The 22,448-nt window shown below is 34.9% G+C and overlaps 3 protein-coding genes across 3 annotated transcripts; 2 read left to right on the forward strand and 1 right to left on the reverse strand.

Annotated features, from left to right (window-relative positions):
- Positions 1-206: 206 nt before the first annotated feature.
- Positions 207-6,086, reverse strand: LOC142614053 (protein unc-13 homolog). The gene is made up of 5 exons (XM_075786583.1): positions 5,450-6,086; positions 4,227-5,096; positions 2,998-3,453; positions 1,895-2,084; positions 207-1,805 (listed from the first exon to the last, which is right to left on the reverse strand). The coding sequence occupies exons 1-5, from the start codon at positions 6,023-6,025 to the stop codon at positions 871-873; spliced, it is 3,027 nt and encodes a 1,008-aa protein (XP_075642698.1). The 5' UTR covers positions 6,026-6,086; the 3' UTR covers positions 207-870.
- A 10,048-nt stretch (positions 6,087-16,134) lies between these two features.
- LOC142612482 (F-box protein At5g51380-like) lies at positions 16,135-17,205 on the forward strand. Its single transcript, XM_075784569.1, has one exon. The coding sequence runs from the start codon at positions 16,135-16,137 to the stop codon at positions 17,203-17,205; it is 1,071 nt and encodes a 356-aa protein (XP_075640684.1).
- Positions 17,206-20,135: 2,930 nt separating this feature from the next.
- LOC142612483 (F-box protein At5g51370-like) lies at positions 20,136-21,224 on the forward strand. Its single transcript, XM_075784571.1, has one exon. The coding sequence runs from the start codon at positions 20,136-20,138 to the stop codon at positions 21,222-21,224; it is 1,089 nt and encodes a 362-aa protein (XP_075640686.1).
- The last annotated feature ends 1,224 nt before the right edge of the window (positions 21,225-22,448 follow it).

Raw genomic sequence — 22,448 nt, forward strand, 5'->3', positions numbered from 1 at the left:
CATTCATGAGAAAGTATAAACTGGAACCTGTCACATTATCTATTTATTGATCAGTATTTCATTTCTTAAAAAGGCAATAGACTGAAATTCCAGTCAGTATCTGATGTTACCTGTGAATAATCTTCTTTCTACACTAGTTTGAACATGATGGAAGCTAGAATGAAGTTATCACAACTTAGGCATTGCAAAGTAAATACTCCTCGAGATGCAACAAAAGAATAATCTAGAGTCGATCATATACAATCTAGCGCACACAGTATACACACTGAATATAAATCTGACTGCAATTAAGAGCAGCCTGGTTTATAATACATACTAATAACAAATACCAGTACTTGAATGAAAACAATATTGCTATACTATGCCTTGTACCAGTAAGGCCTACAAGCCACTACAATGAAATTCAACCAAAAGAGGGAGGCAGCAAAAACAAAAGAATGGGGGCAGAATTAGGAAGAGGAAAGAACTAGTAGTGGGAAAAAAATTTGCTGCAGATTGCGGTATGGAACAGACAAGAATATCATCAAAGGAATCTCATGGCTTTATACGATGAAAATGAATCTCAAAGAATATCCACTATTCTTCACAAGCAAGCCTCTTGGAAGTTCCGCACTCTTTTTGTCTCTACTTGACTTTGAATCGTCACAAATAGTGGCCAAAGTAAACCAAGATGCTTGGAATGTAATATACAAAGATCACTGCTATTTCTTAAGGCACCTAAAGCTCACCCACCCACGAAAATAAGGAGCCCTCTCAATTGGGCCATCTTTACTAAATACAAGCAGAACTACAAGTAGCTTCTGCAAATGCAGTACCAATGCAAGAAGAGATTTCCCTAGTCTCCATGCCCATGCACCACAGCCAAGTTTCTCACAGCTTTTTAGGCAAATTATAAGTCTTCTTTAGAAACCTCGTAGCTGCTTCATCGTTCCTGTAGCACAAAACACGTAGAAGTGTGTTTGGTTCAGTTGGGTTCCAATTCCCAGAAGTTGGAGGTAATGGAAGTTTGGACCTGGCAGAAGAGCCATATGTCTCCAAGGTCACACGTCTAAACCGCTCAATGAGGCTCTCAGTATCGGTTCGGAAAAGTGGAAGCACACCGGTCACCATAGGAGAGAACTTGTCTATCAACTCAGAAGGCAAGCCGTCCCCACCGGCCCAAAATAGATCTTTGAGAGATCTGTAATCATCCTCTATTATCTGAGAGTCTTGCCGGGAGAAAGCACGGGAGGGGCCTCCAGCAAGCAACACCAGCAAGAACCCATCAAAGGATGCTCTCATTAAGTCAGTAATAATCCGAGTTCGAACTCTTTCATGCACAGTGTCTGAAATGATCATCAAGTTTTTCTCGAGTTCCTGAATAAAAGGCTCAATCCTAGAAGACGATGGCTCTCCAATGTATAAACCATCCCATAGAACATGACTTAAATCATGGAAAACAATTCTATAAGCCACAGCCTCACACAGTTGCTGAACTCCTTCCACACACGCAACTGGTGAAAGCTCAAATTTCTTTCCTAAACCATTAGAAAAGTCCTCTACATGAGCAGATTCAGAATTCCTGAGATAAGTGATTATCCTCTTCTCCAAAACTTCCAACTCAGTTCGGATTCGTTGCAAAGTGTTTATACGAACACATAGCTGAGATATCCCAAAGGAATTATCACCATTCACTGTTGCAACCTGAGGATTTCTCTTCTGAGAATTAGGTGTTTTTTCTTTCTTCTTCCCAAAGCTGCTGAACTTTGATCCTACAGTACATCTGGTTAATGATGGCATGGTGGGAACAAACGTAGTTCGTGACCCTGATTTCAAAATAAAGAGTGATGATTACCACATATATCACGCACCTGAAGCTATATGTTCACAATTTGAGATTTGTGAAAGCACTTACCACAGCCTGATTTTGCCTTGGTTACGTAGTATTGAACACATCTGTCAAGACCAGCCATCAAGTCAGGAAGCAATGCAGGATGCATTGGTATTGGCAACTGAAAGAATGCAACCAAAGTTTCATCTAGAATTCGCAAAACTTCAACAGCAGATGGAGCATATCCTTCTTGGTTTGCTCTTGGATTCCAGACCTAAATATCGTAATGAACAAGGTTAGGTAAAGGAAAGATGATAAAGATCTTTGTTCATTTGCCAATGGTCCCCGGACCAAATGCCATCTCCTCCCCTCACAAGTAACAGATGGAGGGTGAGATCATGGATTCACTCCCATGTTGGTGCATGGGTTGTGTATTTCCCTAAATCGAGATAATTGTTCATTTTTATAACAGAATTATTAGCGTCCGTCTTTAAATGTTTTTCTGCAAGAAAGCATGCATAATAAGAAAGGGCATTTAGCATGGTCAAGTAATCAATGTTTGTCACAAGATTTGACAAATGTTGTGTTCAAATATTCAGGATATTCATTTTTATTTATTTATAAATAAAAATAATATTTGTGGGGATGGACAAACCACAGGCATTAGGTACCACAGATACAGCTAGACTGCTAGTACCACTGGGCTATCACTTGAACCCCAAAATATTTATTAAATTCCACCCAAGGAAACTTGATATCATAACTGGTATGATGTTAGATAAGTTCTATGTGTGCAACTATACATATAAAACAAGTCAAGCTTTTCACTTATACTACAATGAATAGAAAATATAAAGATGGAGAAAAAAGGGGGTGGGGGTGTTGGGGGGGCGGGGGGGTGTAACTGAGACGCTTCTTATCTAGTTGCAATACATTTGCCAATGAGCCCACAAGAGGATCCAATATAACTGCCAATGAGCTGTGACTCAAATGGCACTTCCTCCTCCCAAAAGGTGTAGAGAGAGTACAGTTGTGGGTTCATAATCCATAGGGTGCGTGTAACTTATTTTATTTTATTTTATTTTTTAAAAAGACCCAGTATAATTACTAATTAGTCATGATGACAAACTTCAACAAGAATGCATCAATAGAGTGAACATATCCTCAAATGAATAATGAGTGCACACCTCTTGTTGCAGATTCCTATCAACCCATTCCTTCAGTGTGTCTAATCTTGTTTTCATCCACCCTTTCACCAGATTGGCAATAGCAGCTTCAGCCTCATAAGGAGGCATCTCGCGGATTATTGCCTTCCCTCCATCATCACTGTCCACTGAATCTTCCACAGCTATCTGCACAAGATCTTTCTCCAGCTTATCTGCAGCCCTCAACACTTGAACTGCATCTGGTGTCAACTCCATTATACCTGATATAAATTGTTTTAGCTCATTCCCATAGCAAGCATGAAGGGTGGCTACAGCCACTCCAGCTGCTAAAGGATGCCATATCTTCAATATTGGACTGAACACCTTCTTCTCATTAATTGCCAGCTCACCAACATCCTTAGCAAGGATGGCCAGCACAGGAAGAGGATTTGGCTGGTTTTTGGATGCTCTCCTGCTAGAGTCTGCCTTTTCCATTCGCTATATAATAAAAATTCAAACATTATTTCAGGTGATACATCCAACTTAAAAGAACCCAAAATAATATACTGCAAAAATATGAGTAAAAAAAAAATGCTTGGAGCCAGGCAGAAATTACACAACCAATAGGTATCCTCATCTCTCTCTCTCTGTAATAAAAAAATTCATGCCACCCAAACCCATGTTCAGTGTCCGCTTGAGCCTTGGTTGAGTTCAAACTTAATATGAGGGAAGGTACAGCCCTACTGGTGTATTGAACTAACTTTGAGCAACACGTACAACCTAACTTGAATACTAGAATGCTAAGATTGTTATATAAACATGTCAACATGTCAAGCATATAATACATGGTCTCTCAGTAAATAGGGGAAACTGACATAATAAAGTTGGTTGCTCATCATGCCCACAAAAAAAAAAAAAAAAAAAATCTTTACGGTTATAAAATCTAAAAATTTAGGACAATTAATGTCTTGCACAAATATTTGCATTTTTTTTGGACACCTCTCCCATAGCATTATGGTCTTGTAATTTTACATGTTCTGAAAATGAAATAATGCGCATGCTATTTTGTTGAAAGTTTTTTGGGAGGTATATTAAGAAAGCATCCAACATATTGCAACAGACTTGCTTACCAAATTCAATTCTTTCTGCACGCAATGTAAATAACACAAGGTCTACTAACAATGCAAAATCCCCACCGTATCACATTTTAAACCCTCTAAATAGGAGAGGGGGGGGGGGGGGGGGATGAGATGCAGATTGTATGGACTTGCCTGTGCAAAAGCTGTGCGTAGTGATGACCTGATGTAAGTGTCAATCCTGTTGCGAGCCACATCAACTTCACCTTTCCTTTTTCTGCGATACTCATTAGATATATCTTCAACCAAAATCCTAGCAGCTGATACCCCCAGAGACACAATGCCATGCATGGAATCGATATTTCCAGCATCAAAAGTATCATGATATGCAAGGAGCCTCTTCTCTGCCCAACCCAATATCGAACTCAATGTAGAACTCAAGACCTTGGAGTACTCTGGATCCTTTGTTATTTTTGCATCTTTTGCAACTTCTGCAAGCTGAGCATTAGCTGCATACAGCAAGTCCATCTCAACTTGGCCGGTTGCAACAAAACGGTGAAATAAAATCCACGTGAAGCAAATGTTATGGAATATTTGGTTTATTCCAAGAATTACCCAGGTCTTCTTAATGTGTTCCATTAGCTCATCAACTTCATCAGCAATAGACGTTTCGTCATTAGCATCAAAGCAAGCTTCTAGAAGCATTTCATAGAGCCGGAGATTCAGCGGGAATCCATCTGCCCAGTGGCATGTCTCATAGATAGAACCTTCAGATGATCTGCTAGCAAGAGCCATAACAGCACTACGAAGGACTTGCAGCGATTCATTATTCTTCCCAGTTTCAATGGGTCTATCCAAAGCCCCACGAATAAGTTGCCGCAGCCGCTGTGCAGCAGAATTTGACTTATCCAATGGCATTTGGGGATGCAAAATTAGACCAGCCTCAAGAACTCTCAGAGTCCTCTTTTGCCATGCATCATATTCTTCATGATCAGTAAAGTCCGAAAGCTTGAGCTGCTGTAATAGCTCTAATGGAACTACTACTGATTCAATTCGCCTTCCAACCTGTCCCCAAGACACGAAAACGAATGCAACAACGGTTATGGTTGTTTATCCAACACTGAAACCACATTGTAGCATAGTGACTAAAACTCAAAACTTTAAAAAGTAGTCAATAATTATATCCAGAACTATAGGAGACAATCCAATAAGGAAAAGTATTTGAAACCCAAATATCAAAAACTGAATAAACTCAATCCCATCAGATCAAACAACAATTAGCATAAACCCAATAAAACATTCAACCAAAAATCCAAACTTTATCAAATGGGTGAAAAATTCAATACAAATAACAATCAGAAAAGACTAAAATTGAGTAATTTAAAAGCAGCAAAGTTAGATCAACGAATAGAAAAGACCTGACTAGCAACGATTCTGAGAAGAGCTCTACGAACTCTGGAATCCATAGCTTCAGAGACACCCATTTGAGTTCTCATAAGCTCTCCAACGGTCAAGGGTCTCTTCGGCTTGAGGTGACCCGAACCCGAACCGGAACCCGACCCAGGGGTTTTCTTAGGGGACTTGAGTCCGAAAGCTTTCTTGACTTTACTAGCTGCGGTGGAAGTGAGGGATCGCTGTACCCCGGGCGAGTTGGGCGAATGGTAACCCGGGCCCGAACTCGGCGAGTCGGAATTGCTGCCGCCGCCGCCGTTGCTGCTGCTGCTGTTGTTGTTGGAGGAGGAGGAGACGAAGCTGAGGGGTTTAGCGGTGGAGGTACGGCAGACGGCGACGAAGATCTCGTAGGCGGTGAGGCGGAGGTCGGAATCGGTGAGTTGGGTGGAGGCGAGTTGGCCGAGTGGGGAAGGGAGATCGGGGGCGGTGGGTTTTGCAGACATTATTGGTGGCTGAATTGGTGGTGGTGGTTGAATTGGCGGCGGAGGAGTCATCTCTCTCTTGGATTGGCCCAGAGACAAGTCTCTGAAGAGATGAGCCATTCTGAAGAGAGAGAGAGAGAGAGAGAGAGAGAAAAGGAAATGTGAAGAAACAGTCAGAAAATATATGGACTCAGTGGTGGGTGATGAGACAGTAAAATGTAGAGAGTATAGAGAGAGAGAGAGAGAGAATTTAATATAAAAAGCAAAAGCTATCTGTATCTGTGAAACTATGATATGTTGCTGTTGTGTTCTTACTTTTTTTTTTTTTCTTTTTTTTGGGGAAATAAAATGGATGAATAGAGTTTTGTCCATGCTTGTATGATAGAAAAAAAGTAATATATTTTAGCTAATTATACTCAAAATCTATCCATTTAATAGAAAAAAGTACTATAATTTAGCTAATTATACCCAAAATTTATCCACATTTTTTTATAGGAAAAATTTATCCACATTAATTTATGTAAAGTTGTGTAAAAATGTATGGTTGTTACAAACTTATTATAATTGTGTAAATTTACTAAACTTATGTTGACACTTTTCATTTTGTATTTTGTATTTTTTTTTCTTTATGTATCTTGAGAACAAGGAATAAGGAAGAAAGCGAATAATATTTGTTGTATGTGAAGGAAGATTTTTTTTTAAATATATACTAAATTTGATATTTTAATAAAATATAGGCCAATTTACACTTTTTTTACAAAAAATATTGTAAATGTTATATAAATTCCAGTGAGTCTATAGTGTGTGTGTGTATATATATATATATATATATATATATATATATATGAGTAATATTATAGTCACAAATTATTTTACGATATTTTTACAAACTGTTGATGCGATCAACTTTTTATTAATTTTTATTTAGACCAACTATTAATATCACTTTTTCAATTACCAATAATCACTCACTATATCAACAATTTGTAAGGCTTTTTATAACTCTAGCATTATTTTTTATATATTTATATATATATGAAATGGCCTATAGTATTAAATGAGCGGACACTTAAAAAGACGTTAAGTTGAATATTAGAGGGTGGATTTTGTGGACTTTTTAGGTAACACTCTCTTGTCTGAGTGAATTCATCTCCCAGCACTACATTTGTATTATGCTTAACTAAATTTTGAGTTTAAACAGTGTTTTTTTCTCTCTTAAGTTTATGAGTTCAAACAGTGTTATTTTTTCCCCTAAGTTTCTTAACAACAAAAAAAACTTACAATTTTGATCAAGGCTTCGTTGACAAGCTAGTTAAAATTGATCAACATGATAGTGCTTTCTATAAAGAGAGACTAACTCATTAAAGTAATAATTTACGTAGTCAGTATGCACGACAATTTTACCATCCAATTTATTTTATTTTTATTAAAGAAAAAAAATAATAAATAAATAAAAGTATGCGGGGATTTCATATGTTTCTGACACAAATTTACATTTTTTATTTTATTTTTTCATTTGAAAGGAAGTATTTATTAATTAAGAGTGTTCTAAAGTTACATAATTGGAGTCGGTATAGAAAATATATAGTGGATTTGGTCTCCACATGTTTGTAAAAAAAGTCAAGCAAATTTCTTGAAGTTTTCTCAAATATCCCCTCTCACCTGTATTTTTTTTTTTTTTTTTAATGTTTTGTTTGATATTTGTTCTAAAATTCTATTGGTGCTCCTATCCAATCCATTAATTCTGGATTTAGCAGTGACCCATTCTCTAACGATAAAAGTAAATGATACAGTTCTAAAAGAAAAGTAGTTGGTGTGCTGAATTATTTTCAGCAAACAATACACTTATGTCAAATATATATATTTTTTTATATGTTCACATTAATTATACCCAGTCTTATATTCATCCAACACACTGTTAAAGGTCAGGTAATTATTGGATATTTCCGAAGTATCATAAATGCGTATTTTTTCCTATCACATAACTGTGGGTCTCACTAATTTAAATGATGGCGGAACCCACAATTCCTGTGAGAGAAGAGAGTATGCATTTATGATACTCTTGAAGTATTCAATAATTTCCCTTAAAAGTATACGTCTTAAAAAAAATGTTTCAAAACAAACACAAATCAATAGATCATTTGATGAGAGGAAAAAAAAAAAAAAAAAAAAAACTAGTTGTTCTAGAAATGATGATATTTTATTCGCAAAGAAAAAAAAAGGTATAGTTTCTATTTCTAATAAGTTTTTTTAAAAATGGTTTGTCATATAGTATTGTATTTTGAGTATTTGAGCTTAGGCACATTCTGGGGTAGTCTATTTTTGTTGTCGTTGGTATGCATAATAATACAAATTGACAAAATCTAAATAGTGACTAGTTGAGAATGCGCGTAAAGAAAAACAAGTTGTTCTAGATATGATGATCTTTTATTCGCAAAGAAAAAAGAAGGTATAGTTTCTAATAAGTTTTTAAAAATTGGATTGTTTTATAATATTGTATTTTGAGTATTTGACCTTAGGCACTTTCTGGGGTCGTCTGTTTTTGCTGTCGTTGGTATGCATAATTATACAAATTGACAAGATCTAAATAGTGAATGGCTGAGAATGCGCGTAAAATTTACTTATTTATTTTTTAAAATATTAAGTATTTTTAACACATATGGGAGAGTAGAGAGGAGAGAATATTTTTTTAAAGAAACTTACAGTGGTGTATATTCAAAATGACCTAACTTTTAAATACACAATACATACTTTAAATCTCTTTAACTTACATTTTTTTTCTAATACGAAGCTAACTCACTATTTTTTCTTTTGAAAATACTAAATATTATTAATGCAATACTCGTAAAATAAACACCGAAAAGTAGAAATGAAAGCTGTGATGGAACATAGAAGCAAAATGGTGAATGCTGCTGCTTGATTAGTGGGACCAGATAATCTTAATAAATAAATTAATAAATAACGATATTTAGAGAGAGAGAGAGAAATTTTCGATGGTTAAAGAAGAAAAGCTTGAGAATAGAAAAAGTAAATACACTCCAAATGAAGACAAAGTAAATTGGTGTTTTTTTTTTTGGGTATTTATTTAAACACAATAATAATGACAGAGATTTGTTTTTATACACAATTCAACAACTAATCCTTGCCAAACAGAAGTTGAGAATTGTTCAATAATATAGGGCAAGAACAGCGTGGCTAATAGCTGGAGATAAGGACAAGTGAGAGCAGCCATGTAGCCTATTTGACCTTTTACTTGCTCTGAAATTCAATGTAATTTACCTTGCTAAGTAATTGAAACTTTCCGAGTTTATTGTTTATCACTTTTATCTTTATCTTGTACCATTAGTCCAACACAACCAACCATCATTAACAAAATTTGTGGGTGTATATAGGTACTGCATAAATTCGTGTACGGGGATGGGCTACCTTACTAAATTTTTATGCTTAAAGTGAAACCTTGAGTTTGATGGGTAAGATAAGACGTTAAAATGTGACACCAATTATTAGAAAATGCATCAACCACCAATTATTTGAAAATGCATCAACGAATTAAAGTGGTGCAGTGACCAAAATATGTATTGGACATTGACAATTGGATTGGTGAGTGCATGGGGTTTAGTGATTTTGTGGACGATGGCTTTAACAAATTGTGTGCGTGTTTTTTTGTTGGGGGCCGGGGGAGAGATTGAATTTTGTTGTGATTTGATGTGTCATATATATCTTTGAAACTACATTTTGAGGGGACAAAAAAAAAAAAAACAGAGGTGACTTAAGTTAGCCTCTTCCACTTAAACGTAACCATAATAACACCTTATTTACTGAGTTCGAACTTGCGAGAATAAGATATTCAAATGAGCCATAACTGTGCACCCAGCTCCATTAAAAATGCTAGTAAGCATAAACCGAAAGTATATATGAAGTTTATTTTTTTCCTAAGCACTTCCTATTGGAGGATTTGAACCTAAGAGCTCCACCACTCAAACCCTTAAGAGTGATTATGTTGTCAAAAAAAAAAAAAAAACAAGCGCTATACTAACTCTAATGTTGTTTGTAGTACTTACAGTCAAGTAGGACTAGGATTACTGTAATGAAATCAGGATTTTCACCTTTGGTATCTAAATTTTAAGAGTTGGAGGTCAAGTATGATATCCATATAATTTGTTAGGGGGTCACCATAAAAGTTTTAAAATAATAATCTTATTTGAAAAAGTAGAAAACCAATTTGCATCAATGGAGGATACTCGAAACATGATGTAGATAATCCTGTGAACTTGTCTGCAAGGTAAGATAGCGTCAGTGTCAAATGTCTTTTAAGGTACTTTACTTTAGGTTCTCTTTGCCTCTTGGGCCTAATTGTCGGTAGAGTCTTGTTGCATGTACCGACTGATGCACCAATTTTCGGGTAGATTGTTATTTTCTTTAGGAAGTTGGTCGTTTTTACAAACACAGAGCAAAGGAAAAGTAAAATATTAACAAGGATTTCTTGTGTTTCTTTTGCTTTCTGATTGATTTTGACTAAAGTGGATCTGAAAACCATAGTTTTACTCTAAGTGTCGCACAACGATTCCTAATAAAGTTACATTCAATATGATTAAAGAAAAATTTAGGAGAACAAGACAGGTAACAAAAATGAAACAAGTATGTGGGTTTTAATTATCTCAACTGGTAAAGTTTTTGATGATTGAATAAGAGATTTTAAGTTCAATCTCCGCATACACCAAAAAGGATTCAGATCCTCTAGAGTTCTTAGGGTACTCTACCAGTAGAGTTCATTAAATCCTAACCACTCTTTAATGATTTAATGGTTTAGATTCTGCCATGTCAGCATTTCATTAATAATATTCTTGAAATAATAAAATAATGTTGTAAACAAAACAATTAAGATGGTTGTTAATGAAATGCTGACATGGCAAAATCTAGACCATTAAATCATTAAAGAGTGGTTATAATTTAATGAACTCTACTTGGTAGAGTACCCTAGGAACTCTAGAGGATTTGAATCCCACCAAAAATTAATTGGTGTCTTAGTCTGATGATAGCTCTTTATTATTAGGACAGACGCCATAAGATAAAACTCTTAAAAAAATAAAATAAAACAAGTTTAAGGAACAGAACCGGGTTGTTAATAATACGAGCCCAGGCAAGTGAAATGGCCAAATGGGCCTGCAACTTGGTTTGTTACGAGAGAGTGATAACCAGAACAGACAAACAATTAAGTTGAGCGTATGTTCCTTAATAAGAAAAACTTATTTCCTTATAGTTGAGTAGGTGATTAAAAGGTTAATAATCAAATAATAATAATGAGAAATGCGTTCACAACATATTCTTAATCTACTTACATTATGAATATAGACACTGATTTTTTTTTTTCCTTTTTGCATTATATCCTTGATTCGAATTTCCCTTTATGAGAAAGTATATTATTATCTCAGAAGTTAGGCTGTAAATGTAACCACATATAACCTTTTTACGGTCTTTTTTTGTAATATCTAAGCATATATGGTACTTTTCAAACTTAAGCTTCACAATACCTCATACTAATAATAAAAACAAAATGTCACTAAATATTTTAATTCTGTTGCTTATTAAGAAATAAAAAACTAAGAAATACTAAATAATTTTCTGTTTTTAGGATGATCCACCACATTTTATGTATGCAGAGCATCCACGTCGGTGGAGTTAAAAATTTTAGCATTTAATATCTTAAAAAGCAATTTTGTCTATTTTAATATACATATTTCTTTCTCATATTTCTTATTTTTACCATCAGCCAAACACTTTATTTATTTTTATTAATTTCTTTCTCATATTCTCTCTCTTTCTCTCTGCCACGAAACCCAACTAAACAAAAATATAATATATTTTTTTATGCTCTCTTGAAATAATGTACTAGTCTAGGCAGTTGAGACAAAAAAAAAAGGATAATTACACTTTGTCCACCTATGGTTTGCCTCTAATTCGATGTGCCTACCCGTGGTTTAAAGTTTGATATTTTACCCACCCGTGGTTTATTCCGTTTATGCTCCGTAACTCACCTCTATTAAAAAGAAAGGTAAATATGTATTTTTGCACTATTCTTATGTCTCTCTCCTCCTAAAACATAAAAATTCAGAAGAAAACAAGATCAAAATGTGCTATTGGTAAAAAAAATTATGCAATTTCTTAGAACTTCAACTTGTATTTGAACCAATCATCTCAACCACAAGCAAACAACTATTCAGATTTAAATCCAAATTTTTACAGATGAATTCAAGAACAAATGAAACTTAAGAACAAATGAATTCAACCTAGGCATATATTTAAAACTAAAGAACAAGTGTAAAAACAAATGAATTCAACCCAGACATATATTTGAAACTTAAGAACCAATGAATTCAACCCAGGCACAAATGAATCCCAAGACCCACAGTGAGCTGCTACCCACGGCCCCACGAACCCAGGTCCACCCACAGCACCACGACCCCACGCTGATGTCTACCGTGACAACCCAAAATTAGTCATACTCCTCCTCCACCGTGACCCCACCCACAGAACCACCGTCATGCTCCTCAAAATCCAGACCCAAATTAGTCATGCTCCTCCTCCACAAATCAAAACCTAAACCCATAGATTGGCTTCGTCGACGACGGATCAAAGATGTTGGAGGTGGGTATGGCTTCGCCGGTGTGAGGGAGATTTTTGCCTAGGTGGATCGGTTTGGCGGAGGTGAGAGAAGAGAAGAAAAGGAAGAAAACTCATCGGTTTGGCGTCAAAGTGTGGGTTGGAGTTGTGTCGGAGTGTGGGTGGACGTCAGACCTTCGATAGAGTGTGGGGTGGAGCTGCGTCTCTCCGTCGTCGGTGCGCGGATCAGATTGGCTTTCTCGCTTAGATCTCTCTCTCCCTCCCTCCCTCCCTCTTCTTTTCAAAGTTTAGATTTTTTTTTAGTTATAGATTGTTGTTGATTTTTTTTTTTTTTTGGATTGTTGTGAATTTTCAGGATCAATGGGTTTTTTTTCTTCATTTGAATTTGAGGCTAATTTGATTTATTTACTGCTTCAATTGGTTTTAGAGTAGTTAAACTGATAAAGTTCAAATTGTTATGCTGCACTTGGTTTGATCTGCTTTCTTATTTGATTTTTTGATGAAAGTTGTTATAGTAACGGAAAAATTAGAGGTGAATTATGGAGCATAAACGGAATAAACCACGGGTGGGCAAAATGTCAAACTTTAAACCACGGATAGTGACATCAAATTAAAGACAAACTACAGGTAGACGAAGTGTAATTATCCAAAAAAAAAAAATTGCCTCTAGCTCCACTAACGCTGGGCACTAAATTACTTAGAGAGGGTTTGGATAGAGATTATTTTTTCTGCGTTTACTTTTTTGCGTTTTGCTTTTTTTTTTTTTTTTTTCATTCGTTTGCTGCTGCGGTGGGGGACAAATGCACTGTACGCGCACTGTTTATGTACTTTTTTAGCAATTTTTTATTAAAAATGGGTCTCGCAATACTATTCACACATTTAAAAATTATTTTGCTACAGTGTTTTCAATTTTCAGTTTTTAATTTTTAGTAATAAGTTCTATCCAAACGGACCCTTAATTGGAGGTTGAGGTGGTAGCCTCCAACGTTTATGCAAACCTCAGATGATGATATGAGTGATTGTGTATAGATAATTTGTGACATGACATGCTATTATTGCTTATTGGTTTTAGGAAAGGGAAAGTAATGTAGAGGGGATGAGCACTTGGGAGTCGGACTTGGGAGAGCGATAGAGGGAATGGGAGAGAGAAAGTGACAAGAAATATTTTGGTGCCTTCACGGTTCCCATAGTGAAGATTAGGACAAAGTTTAGGTTGTTTGTGAAAATCCTTAGATTTTTTTGTTTTTGTTTTTCTTTTTTTTTTGTTTTAATGCAATCATGTAACCTTATGACCTACCGTCTTTGTAAATCACTTTTAATGCTTTCTTTATAGATTTCATTATAATTCAAAACACAATAAATCAATTGTGTAAAAATTCAGTTTTTTATTTTTGGAAGAATGCTCAAATTGAACTTGAAAGGAATGACTCACAAGGTGAATTGTAAACCCAAACAACAAAGTAACGCCACTTCCTATTACTCACTTTTTTTTCTTTTAATGTTAAAAGGTGAAAGACATGAGAGCTAAATTAATTTTATAAATATTAGGGGAACTTTGAGAATAACAATGTGCTTTTCTTTGTTGATTCCCGAAACAAATTGAAAATGTGAATTTTTCTTTCCGAAAATTGTATGATAATGTCATATTTTAAAAGAGTTGAAAAAAAAAATTGCTGGATGCATTGACTCAATTGTATGATTGGTGTGTGGCAAATAATTCAAGCATTTGTGTGTACAAGATGAAAAGGCAAGTGAAGTGTGAAAAGGAAAGAGTTTGCTAATGAGGGGAATCATGAAGGTCATTGGTCATGCATTATTTGTCTCTCTATTTAGGAGACACTTGGTGGCAGAAGTACACTAATGGAAAGCAAGTTAGAGGTGGAAAGAAAAAATGATTGATTAAGAGTTGTGAAGCAAGATACAATAAATGATATCTTGTGAAAGAAGAAATTATTAGATATTCCATCCTTTTCCAAGTAGCATGGAATGTTTTTTTTCCTGAAGCTTACATTTACCTAATCTGCATTTAGCATTGACATCATGTTCTTATCCATTTTTTAGGTCTTTGTCATCAACTATTGCTTGGGCCTTCATTTTTGTGCATAAAATTGGTTTCGAATAGAGTTTTACTATGGGATTAATTATGGCTTGAGTTATGTAATAATAAATTTACTTTCATAAGCTAAACATGTTATGGCAAAATGCATTCTGCTAGAATGCATTTTAATGAAAAATTATGTTGCGAAACATGAGTTTAGGGGATTGAAATTATTAGTAACCATGATAGCAAATCTCACGGTGAAGATTGGACTGTGAAGATGTCCTCTTAATGACTTATATTAGACTCACCATTAAATTTTTTTATACAACCGGAAAATTAAGAAAAATATTAGATATTTTTTTTTAACGAGTAATGCTAGGGACGAAGTCAGAACTTTGAGTTAGGAGGGGCAGTTTTACTGTTGGTTATATGTAGTGGTTTCAACCTTTGATTCTGCTACTTAGTTGTTGAGATTTTTTTTTTTTTTTTTTGTGATTAAGAACAAAATTATTTTTGTTTAGAATTTTTTAAAGGGAAGTGTTATTTATTTTGGATAAAATTAGTTAATTGAGCTTAATTTTGTTTTTAGTTTTATTGGTAATTTTTATTGTTGAGCTATTTTTTTTGGGCTTGTATATTTTGTTTTAGATTTTAGATCAATAAATTTTTTTATGGTCACTAAAATGAGGATTGCAAGTTTTTTATTTATATATAAATTATTAATGTAATAAGTGATTAATGGTAAGTAAAAAAATGATGTGAGTGGTGTGCCCATATGTGAACCAATAAGAATTTTCTACCAAAATGGTGTTTAAAATGTTATAAAAAGTTTGTGAGTATAACATTACTCTTAAAAGAATCAATGATATTATTAAAGGAAAATAAAAAATAATTTTATTGAAAAAAATTACTAAAATTAGTACACATATATATAATAATATTTTTTTAACAAAAATTTGGGGGGCTAATCCAAGGGTAGCTCCATCCTTGAGTAATGCTACATTCATAACGTGTATATTTGTCAATTTTTATTTGTTGAAATTTGTTTTTATTGTGAAAAAAAGAAGGAGAAAGAAACCAGTAAAGGAAATAAAATAAATAAGATGGTGATTTGATAAATACCAAAAAAAAAAGGCCCCATGGGTGGTTTTGAATCTTTTGATAGTAATCAAACGGCTGTTAAGGCAAACAAATTTCACTTCAATCGTGGTGAAGGGCCACCAAGTTGACACTTGGCCTAGCTTCAGTGGAACTCTCCTCAATCCTCGTTAACAAATTTATGTTTGTGCAAGTGGAATGAAGAGGCCATTTGACTGGTTCTTCTTCAGCTAAACTAAAAGTATCACTCCAAGCCAAAAATTTAAGGCAAGCTTTCAGATTTCAGTTACTTTCTCTTTTGAGTCTATTGGTTTTCTTAGCTAGCCTGGTTTGATAGTTGATACTAGTTTGTACATTTTTATAGCTACTCTTGGCAATAACCAATTAGTATAACATTAAGGTTTTGCAATTTATGTACTTTTTAACATTTGATTCTGAGCACAAATAACACAAACTGAGAGTTATGTCAATGTCAACATTGTGTGATGATGAACTAGGCTTAATACTCGAGCGGGTCCATGACCCATATGACAGAAAGTCGGTCTCTTTAGTTTGCAAGCAATGGCTGAGAGTGGAGGGTCTTTCCCGCTTATCCATACGGGTTTTCGAACTCGATTCCCTTCGTTGGTTCTTACCCAGATACCCAAATATAGTCACGTTTGAATGTTCAACACTAATCAATGATGATGAGCTTAAATTCTTGGCCAAAACATGTCCTAAGCTCGAGGTCCTTAACCTTAGTTTAGAACGCCCATTTCATGACGAGTTTACAACTGTTTTTGATAATGTTTGCGAAGATGGTTTGTGTGCTTTAGGAAATGGGTGTCACAAATTGTCGAAAGTTTTACTAAGGAGGAGGATTTGCTGGACTGTTGTTTCGCTTGTTAAGTTGGCGAAAAATTTGACAATTTTGGACTTGGCAAAGTGCTGTTTAGTTACAGATCAAGACCTTGAAGCGATTGGGGCATTGAATTCTATTACTATTTTGAATTTGGAAGGTTGTTCAATTACAGATGTTGGATTGGTTTCTTTGGCAACAGGGGCTTCATCGAGGTCTTTGAAAAAATTGGTTCTTGAGGTATGTTATCAGATTACAGATTATGGGGTGTCAAGTTTGAGACAAATGTGTTGCTTGGAGGAGCTTAACATGGCAGATTGTGGCATGAAAGTTACGAATATTGGATGTGTGGAACTTGCTGCAATTCAAACTCTCAAGAGACTAAACTTGTCGTGGTTGTCAAATGTATCGGATCCTACACTTTTAGCACTAGCTGAGAACTGTCGGAATCTGAAGCAGGTTGATTTAACAGGTTGTGAGTTAATTACTGGAGCTGGAATTCGTGCTTTTGCAAATCATGGGTGTGTACAAGCTCTTGTGTTGAGTTATTGTCGCAATATTTCTGCTTATGATTTGGAACATTTAGCACTTGCATGCCGGTCATTAAAGTATGTTGTGCTAGATAGAGGATGGAAAGCAGCGATGCCTATGAAGATGGTAGAGAACATTAGCAGGTTCTGTGACATAATTTGTAGGCTTTAATGAACAAATAAACATCAATTTGGTTGGCTTGGATTATATCGAGGCTAGTAACTGTTTGTGTCATTTCTTGCTTCTTGATGTGTCAAATTGATGTTTACTATTGGATTTCTGTTGGTTGTGTCATGAAGGTAATGTAGCTGGCCAAATGGGCCCTTAGAAGTAAGTTCTGTGGTATTATTAGAAGCCAGGGCTCTCTCTAGTTCGTTTTAGGAGGCCCTTGGGTTAGGTAACCTCATCTGAGGTTCTTTTGTTCCTTTTTTTTTTTTTTTTGAAAGTACGTTTTCTGCAATTAAGCTTTCTATCAAGCAAAAGATGTATTAGGAATTGCAAGCCAGGTGCTATTATCTTCTGTGTCCTTTGATTCATAGGGCTTGATTCTGTATGAGCTATTTTATGTTATATATATAATTTTATAGTTGGGGGATTTGAACCTAGACCTCTTTGTTAGGAGGTGTCACTTGAGCTAGAAGGTCTTGGCCTGCATGAGCTTTTGAGTAATGTGCATTTTATTGCCTTTTGTTCTAGAGACCAAATTTTTAATCTGAACCTACTAATAGTATAATACAACCTTTTTTGCACATATAAAGAACAGACAAAAAGGGAAGAGAGGGGGGGGGGGGGGTTGGAGTTGTGCCCTGGGAAGGGGATGGTGGGAGCCTCCCTAGTGGGAGCTTAAAGAAAAATATCTCTCGCATTTTGTTCTACACAGGGTTTGAAAATAGTACAATTGTACAGGATACTGACTAGATGATTTCGAGGTTAAACATTTTTTCTATTTACAACACAATGAAGGTTCAAGGGAAGATATTAACCGAGAGTTCTAGCCAATAGGCCCAATACTATAGTCATTACAAATCCAAAATATGTTCATGAACTTTTGGAGGCAAGAATGCAAGATTAGCTAGTTGTTGGGGTTCTTGCAGCCCAGCTTGATGCATGGCATGAATTATTTATCTTTTGTGCCAAGATGCTTTGATATTCTGCAACTAAGGACTCTGCTCCCCATTTGATGCATTTGTTGCCTTTGTTCATTTCCTCTATTTCCTTACTACTAATTAAAGTTGATAAAATGAAATGATGTTTAGGTGATTTGATTTCTAAAGAGCTTCTCTGATTGCTAAAAATCTCACCCCCAGTCTATCCTGCATCAATTCACTGAAACATCCTGCACAGTTTTTCTTTCCTTCCCTTGACTTTGCCACCATGGTAGTCTGCATAATCTTTGGTGTTTCTCTTTGCAACTCAGATTAACATTTTTTTTTTGGTGAAACATTACTCAGATTAACTTGACTTGTGTTTAGATCTTCAAAGGCTCCGGTGTATCTGAGTGGAAGAATGCTTTGACTGTTGAGCTTAAACAATTTGTTATGAACATAATTAGTCTTGGTATAAATTTTAATTTTTATTGTAATTGGATGTATCTGTGAATTAGTGCTCTCATATACATGTGTGACAGTGTGAGAGACATGAAACATCCTACTAATTAAATACTAAGCACCTGTAATTGGAGTAGCTCTCCCTGATTGCTAGTAAATTAAGCGCAGGATTTTCGTAGTTACAGGGTAGTTGCAAGTATAACTTGCAAATAGTGAAAAGCCAAACTCGCACCAGAACACCATGGTGCTTCTTGTAAGTTACATGGCCCATGTTATATAATTTATATATTTGAATCCATCAATCATTTGAGCAATATCATTATAATTATGTCTTAAGTTTTGATTATCATGTCAATTTCATTATTAAGAGAATGAGAAATTTGAAACTTAAAAATTTTATTTGTACCAAAGAGATTAGGAAAATATAATGAGAATATGGACGACTTCAAAAAAAGAATAATATCAATAAAAACACAAAAAGTAATAAAATTATATATTTGTAAAATTGGAGAGATATAAATTAATTTTAAAAATTATTTATTTTGTAAGGAGAACAAATTATTTAAGAATAAATTATATATTATACATGTAGGGATAAAGGGTCCAGAAAAAGATGTTGGGCCGTGTCTGAGGACATTAAGTCGTCCGAGGACAAGTGGACATTAACGATGACATACAAATTAGTAAGCTATGGAAGAAGTCTGGTCGTAAAGAATTGAAATTGTAGTCCGAGGAGAAAAACTTGGCTAAATAGGGTAGGGGTTAAAAGTCCAACCTTTTCACCTTTGGAATTTCCAAGCCAACGTGCCCTTATAATACAATATCTCAAAATAATTATATATTTTTACCCACGACTTGTAGTTTTACATCGTAAATAATTCAATAATTAATTATGTAAATATAAAATAATTAAAAATAAATGATGAAAAATTGATGGATAATAAAAATAAAAATTTAACTAAAAAGATATCTAAAAAGTTTATATAAGTAAAGAAAAGATAAAGAAAAAGAAGATAAAGAAAAAGAAAAAAACAAAGAAAGATTGAAAGCAAAGAAAAGATAAAGAAAGAAACCATAAAGGACAAAAAAAAGAAAAAAACAAATAAAAGAATGATGTCGATTTGGAAAATAAAAAAATAAAAAATAAAAACAGGGGACAATGACTCAATGAGTAATATAAATAATCAAACGGTTGGTTCCTCAAAATAATAATAATAATAATCAAACGGTTATAGTGAAGAGAAGAGCTGGATCAGATTTATGATGACTTCAAAGTTTGAAACTCTAATACTTAGCTTTGTGAACGAGGAGAGAGAGAAGAAGAAGCAATCTGATCTGACTTCTGAGTCCACCCACTGGTCCTTCTTCAGCTAAAGCATCACTCTGCCTCTAAGTCCAAGGCAACACTTTTAGGCAAGCTTTCAGATTTCAGATCCTTTGTTTTATACCATATAGTTTTGTGTTTGTGTTTGTGTTTGTATTAGTACGATTTTACATTTATATTCAGTTTGTGTTTGTGTTTTGTAAATTTTGATTCCAAACACAATCTGGGCTATGTCACAATTGGAAGATCATCAACTAGGCTTGATACTCGATTGGGTCAATGACCCACAGGACAGAAAGTCAGTCTCTCTCGTCTGTAAGCAATGGATGAGAGTGGAGGGTCTTACCCGGTTGTCCATACGGGTTTTCGAACCCGATTTCCTTTGTGGGTTCTTACCAAGATACCCAAATATATTCACATTTGAGTGTTCAAGGTTGATCAACAATGACAACCTTAAATTGTTGTCCAAAACATGTCCCGAGATCAAGGTCCTCAACCTTAATTTAGAATGCCCAATTGAATTCTCTTCTGAAGAATATCTGTTGGCTTCTGATGATGTTGGGGACGATGGAGTATGTGCTTTAGCAAATGGGTGTCGTAAATTGTCAAAAGTTTCACTGAGGACGAGGAAGAATATGGGCAATGTTGGACTTGTTTCACTTATTAAGTTGGCACAAAATTTGACCAATTTGGATTTGGGTTGGTGCAATAAGATTACAGATCAAGCCCTTGAAGCCATTGGGGCAGCAAATTCTATTACCATTTTGAATTTGGAAGGTTGTTCGTTAATTACAGATGTTGGATTGGCTTATTTAGCAAAAGGGGCTTTGTCAAGGTCTTTGAAAAAGTTGGTTCTCGAGGGTTGTTATCAAATTACAGATAATGGGGTGTTGCTTTTGCGGCAAATGTGTTGCTTGGAGGAGCTAAACATCGCATATTGTGGGCGTAAAGTTACAGATATTGGATGTATGGAAATTGCTGCAATTCAAACTCTCAAGATACTAAATTTGTCATGGTTGGATACTATATCGGATCCTACACTTATTGCACTTGCTGAGAACTGCCAGAATTTGATGCTGGTTGATTTAACAGGTTGTAAGTTAATTACTGGAGCTGGAATTCGAGCTTTTACAGATCATGGGTGTGTCGAAACTCTTGTGTTGCTTTTTTGTTACAAAATTTCTGGTAATGATTTGGAACATTTAGCGCTTGGATGCCACTCTCTGAAGTACGTTGTGCTTGATAAAGGAAGTAAAACGAGGATACCTATGATGATGCAACAGAATATTAGCAGGTTCTATGACTTAATTTGGAAGTGATTTGATGAACAAAGAAATATCAATTTGGTTGGCTTGGATGTGGTAAATAATTCCAAGCCAACATGCTACTTTCTTCTGCGTACTTTAATTCATTGGGCATAATTCTGTTTAAGCTTTTAAGTAATGTACATTTTATCTCAGTGACAAAATCATCAAACAGCTTTGAGTAAGTTTATCCTTCTTGGAGCTTTAAGGTTCGTAGAGCTTAAACAATTTGTGCTGATTAGTAGGTCTTGGCATAGATTTCAATTTTTATTGAGATTGGATGAACAGTGAATTACTGCTCTCATATATATGTAAGACATGATTTTTTCCCCTCTACTAATTAAATATTAAGCACCTGTAATAAAGGTAGCTCTACCTGATTGCAAGTAAATTAAATGCAGGATGCTCATGGTAATATGCTAGTTCGAGTATAACTTGCAGTAGTGAAAAGCAACATTCGCATCAAAACAATACTTTGTTTCTTCTTTTAAATTACATGGCCTTAAGTTCTGTACTTAATAGAACGCGGTACTATCTGTTCTTTACTTTCAAATTTAAACTTCTGAATTATGTTTATTTTTATATAGGCATGAAATAATATTCCAGCCTGGACTTCTTAGTCCACTTTTACTGTAGTAGTTGTCATTTGACATATGATTTAATTGGGTGAGGTTATTCTGCATATCAAACTGCTTGACCATTCATGTTAAACCTGTTGCCGCTTTCATAGGTCCTTAAATCTTGTCTAAGCTGTTGCAGCTAAAGAAGTTTCCATCTAATATGAAGAATCTCACCGAAAATGACCAGGCTTATCCCTGATTCTTCTACCCCAAACCCATCAAAGCGGATACATGGATTGAAAACTTTAGTGCCAATTATATGAAGAATCTTGTTCACAGCCTTGGGATAGGGACAGATTTCTGTCCCATTTCTATTTGCAATAATATTAGTTAGTTAACGCTGCATGAATAGGGCTCAATTTTGTTTCAGACAATAGAAGATAAATAAAAATTGCTGTAATTCTGTCAAATTTAGCATTGCAATAATATCTATTGGTTAATGCTGCTCAAATATGTGGAGTCAGTTTTGTTGTATACAATAGAAAAGAAAGGTTAATTTAGCTTTGTACCAGGGCGCTGGTTAGAAAATGCTGAATTCTCCATCTCATGTTACTCAATAAATTATCATTGATCAATCAATTTATCTGGGATCATGTAGTCTCATACATCAGTATAATTA

The sequence above is a fragment of the Castanea sativa genome, chromosome 10 (genome assembly GCF_040712315.1).
Source record: "Castanea sativa cultivar Marrone di Chiusa Pesio chromosome 10, ASM4071231v1".
Lineage (NCBI taxonomy): Eukaryota > Viridiplantae > Streptophyta > Magnoliopsida > Fagales > Fagaceae > Castanea > Castanea sativa.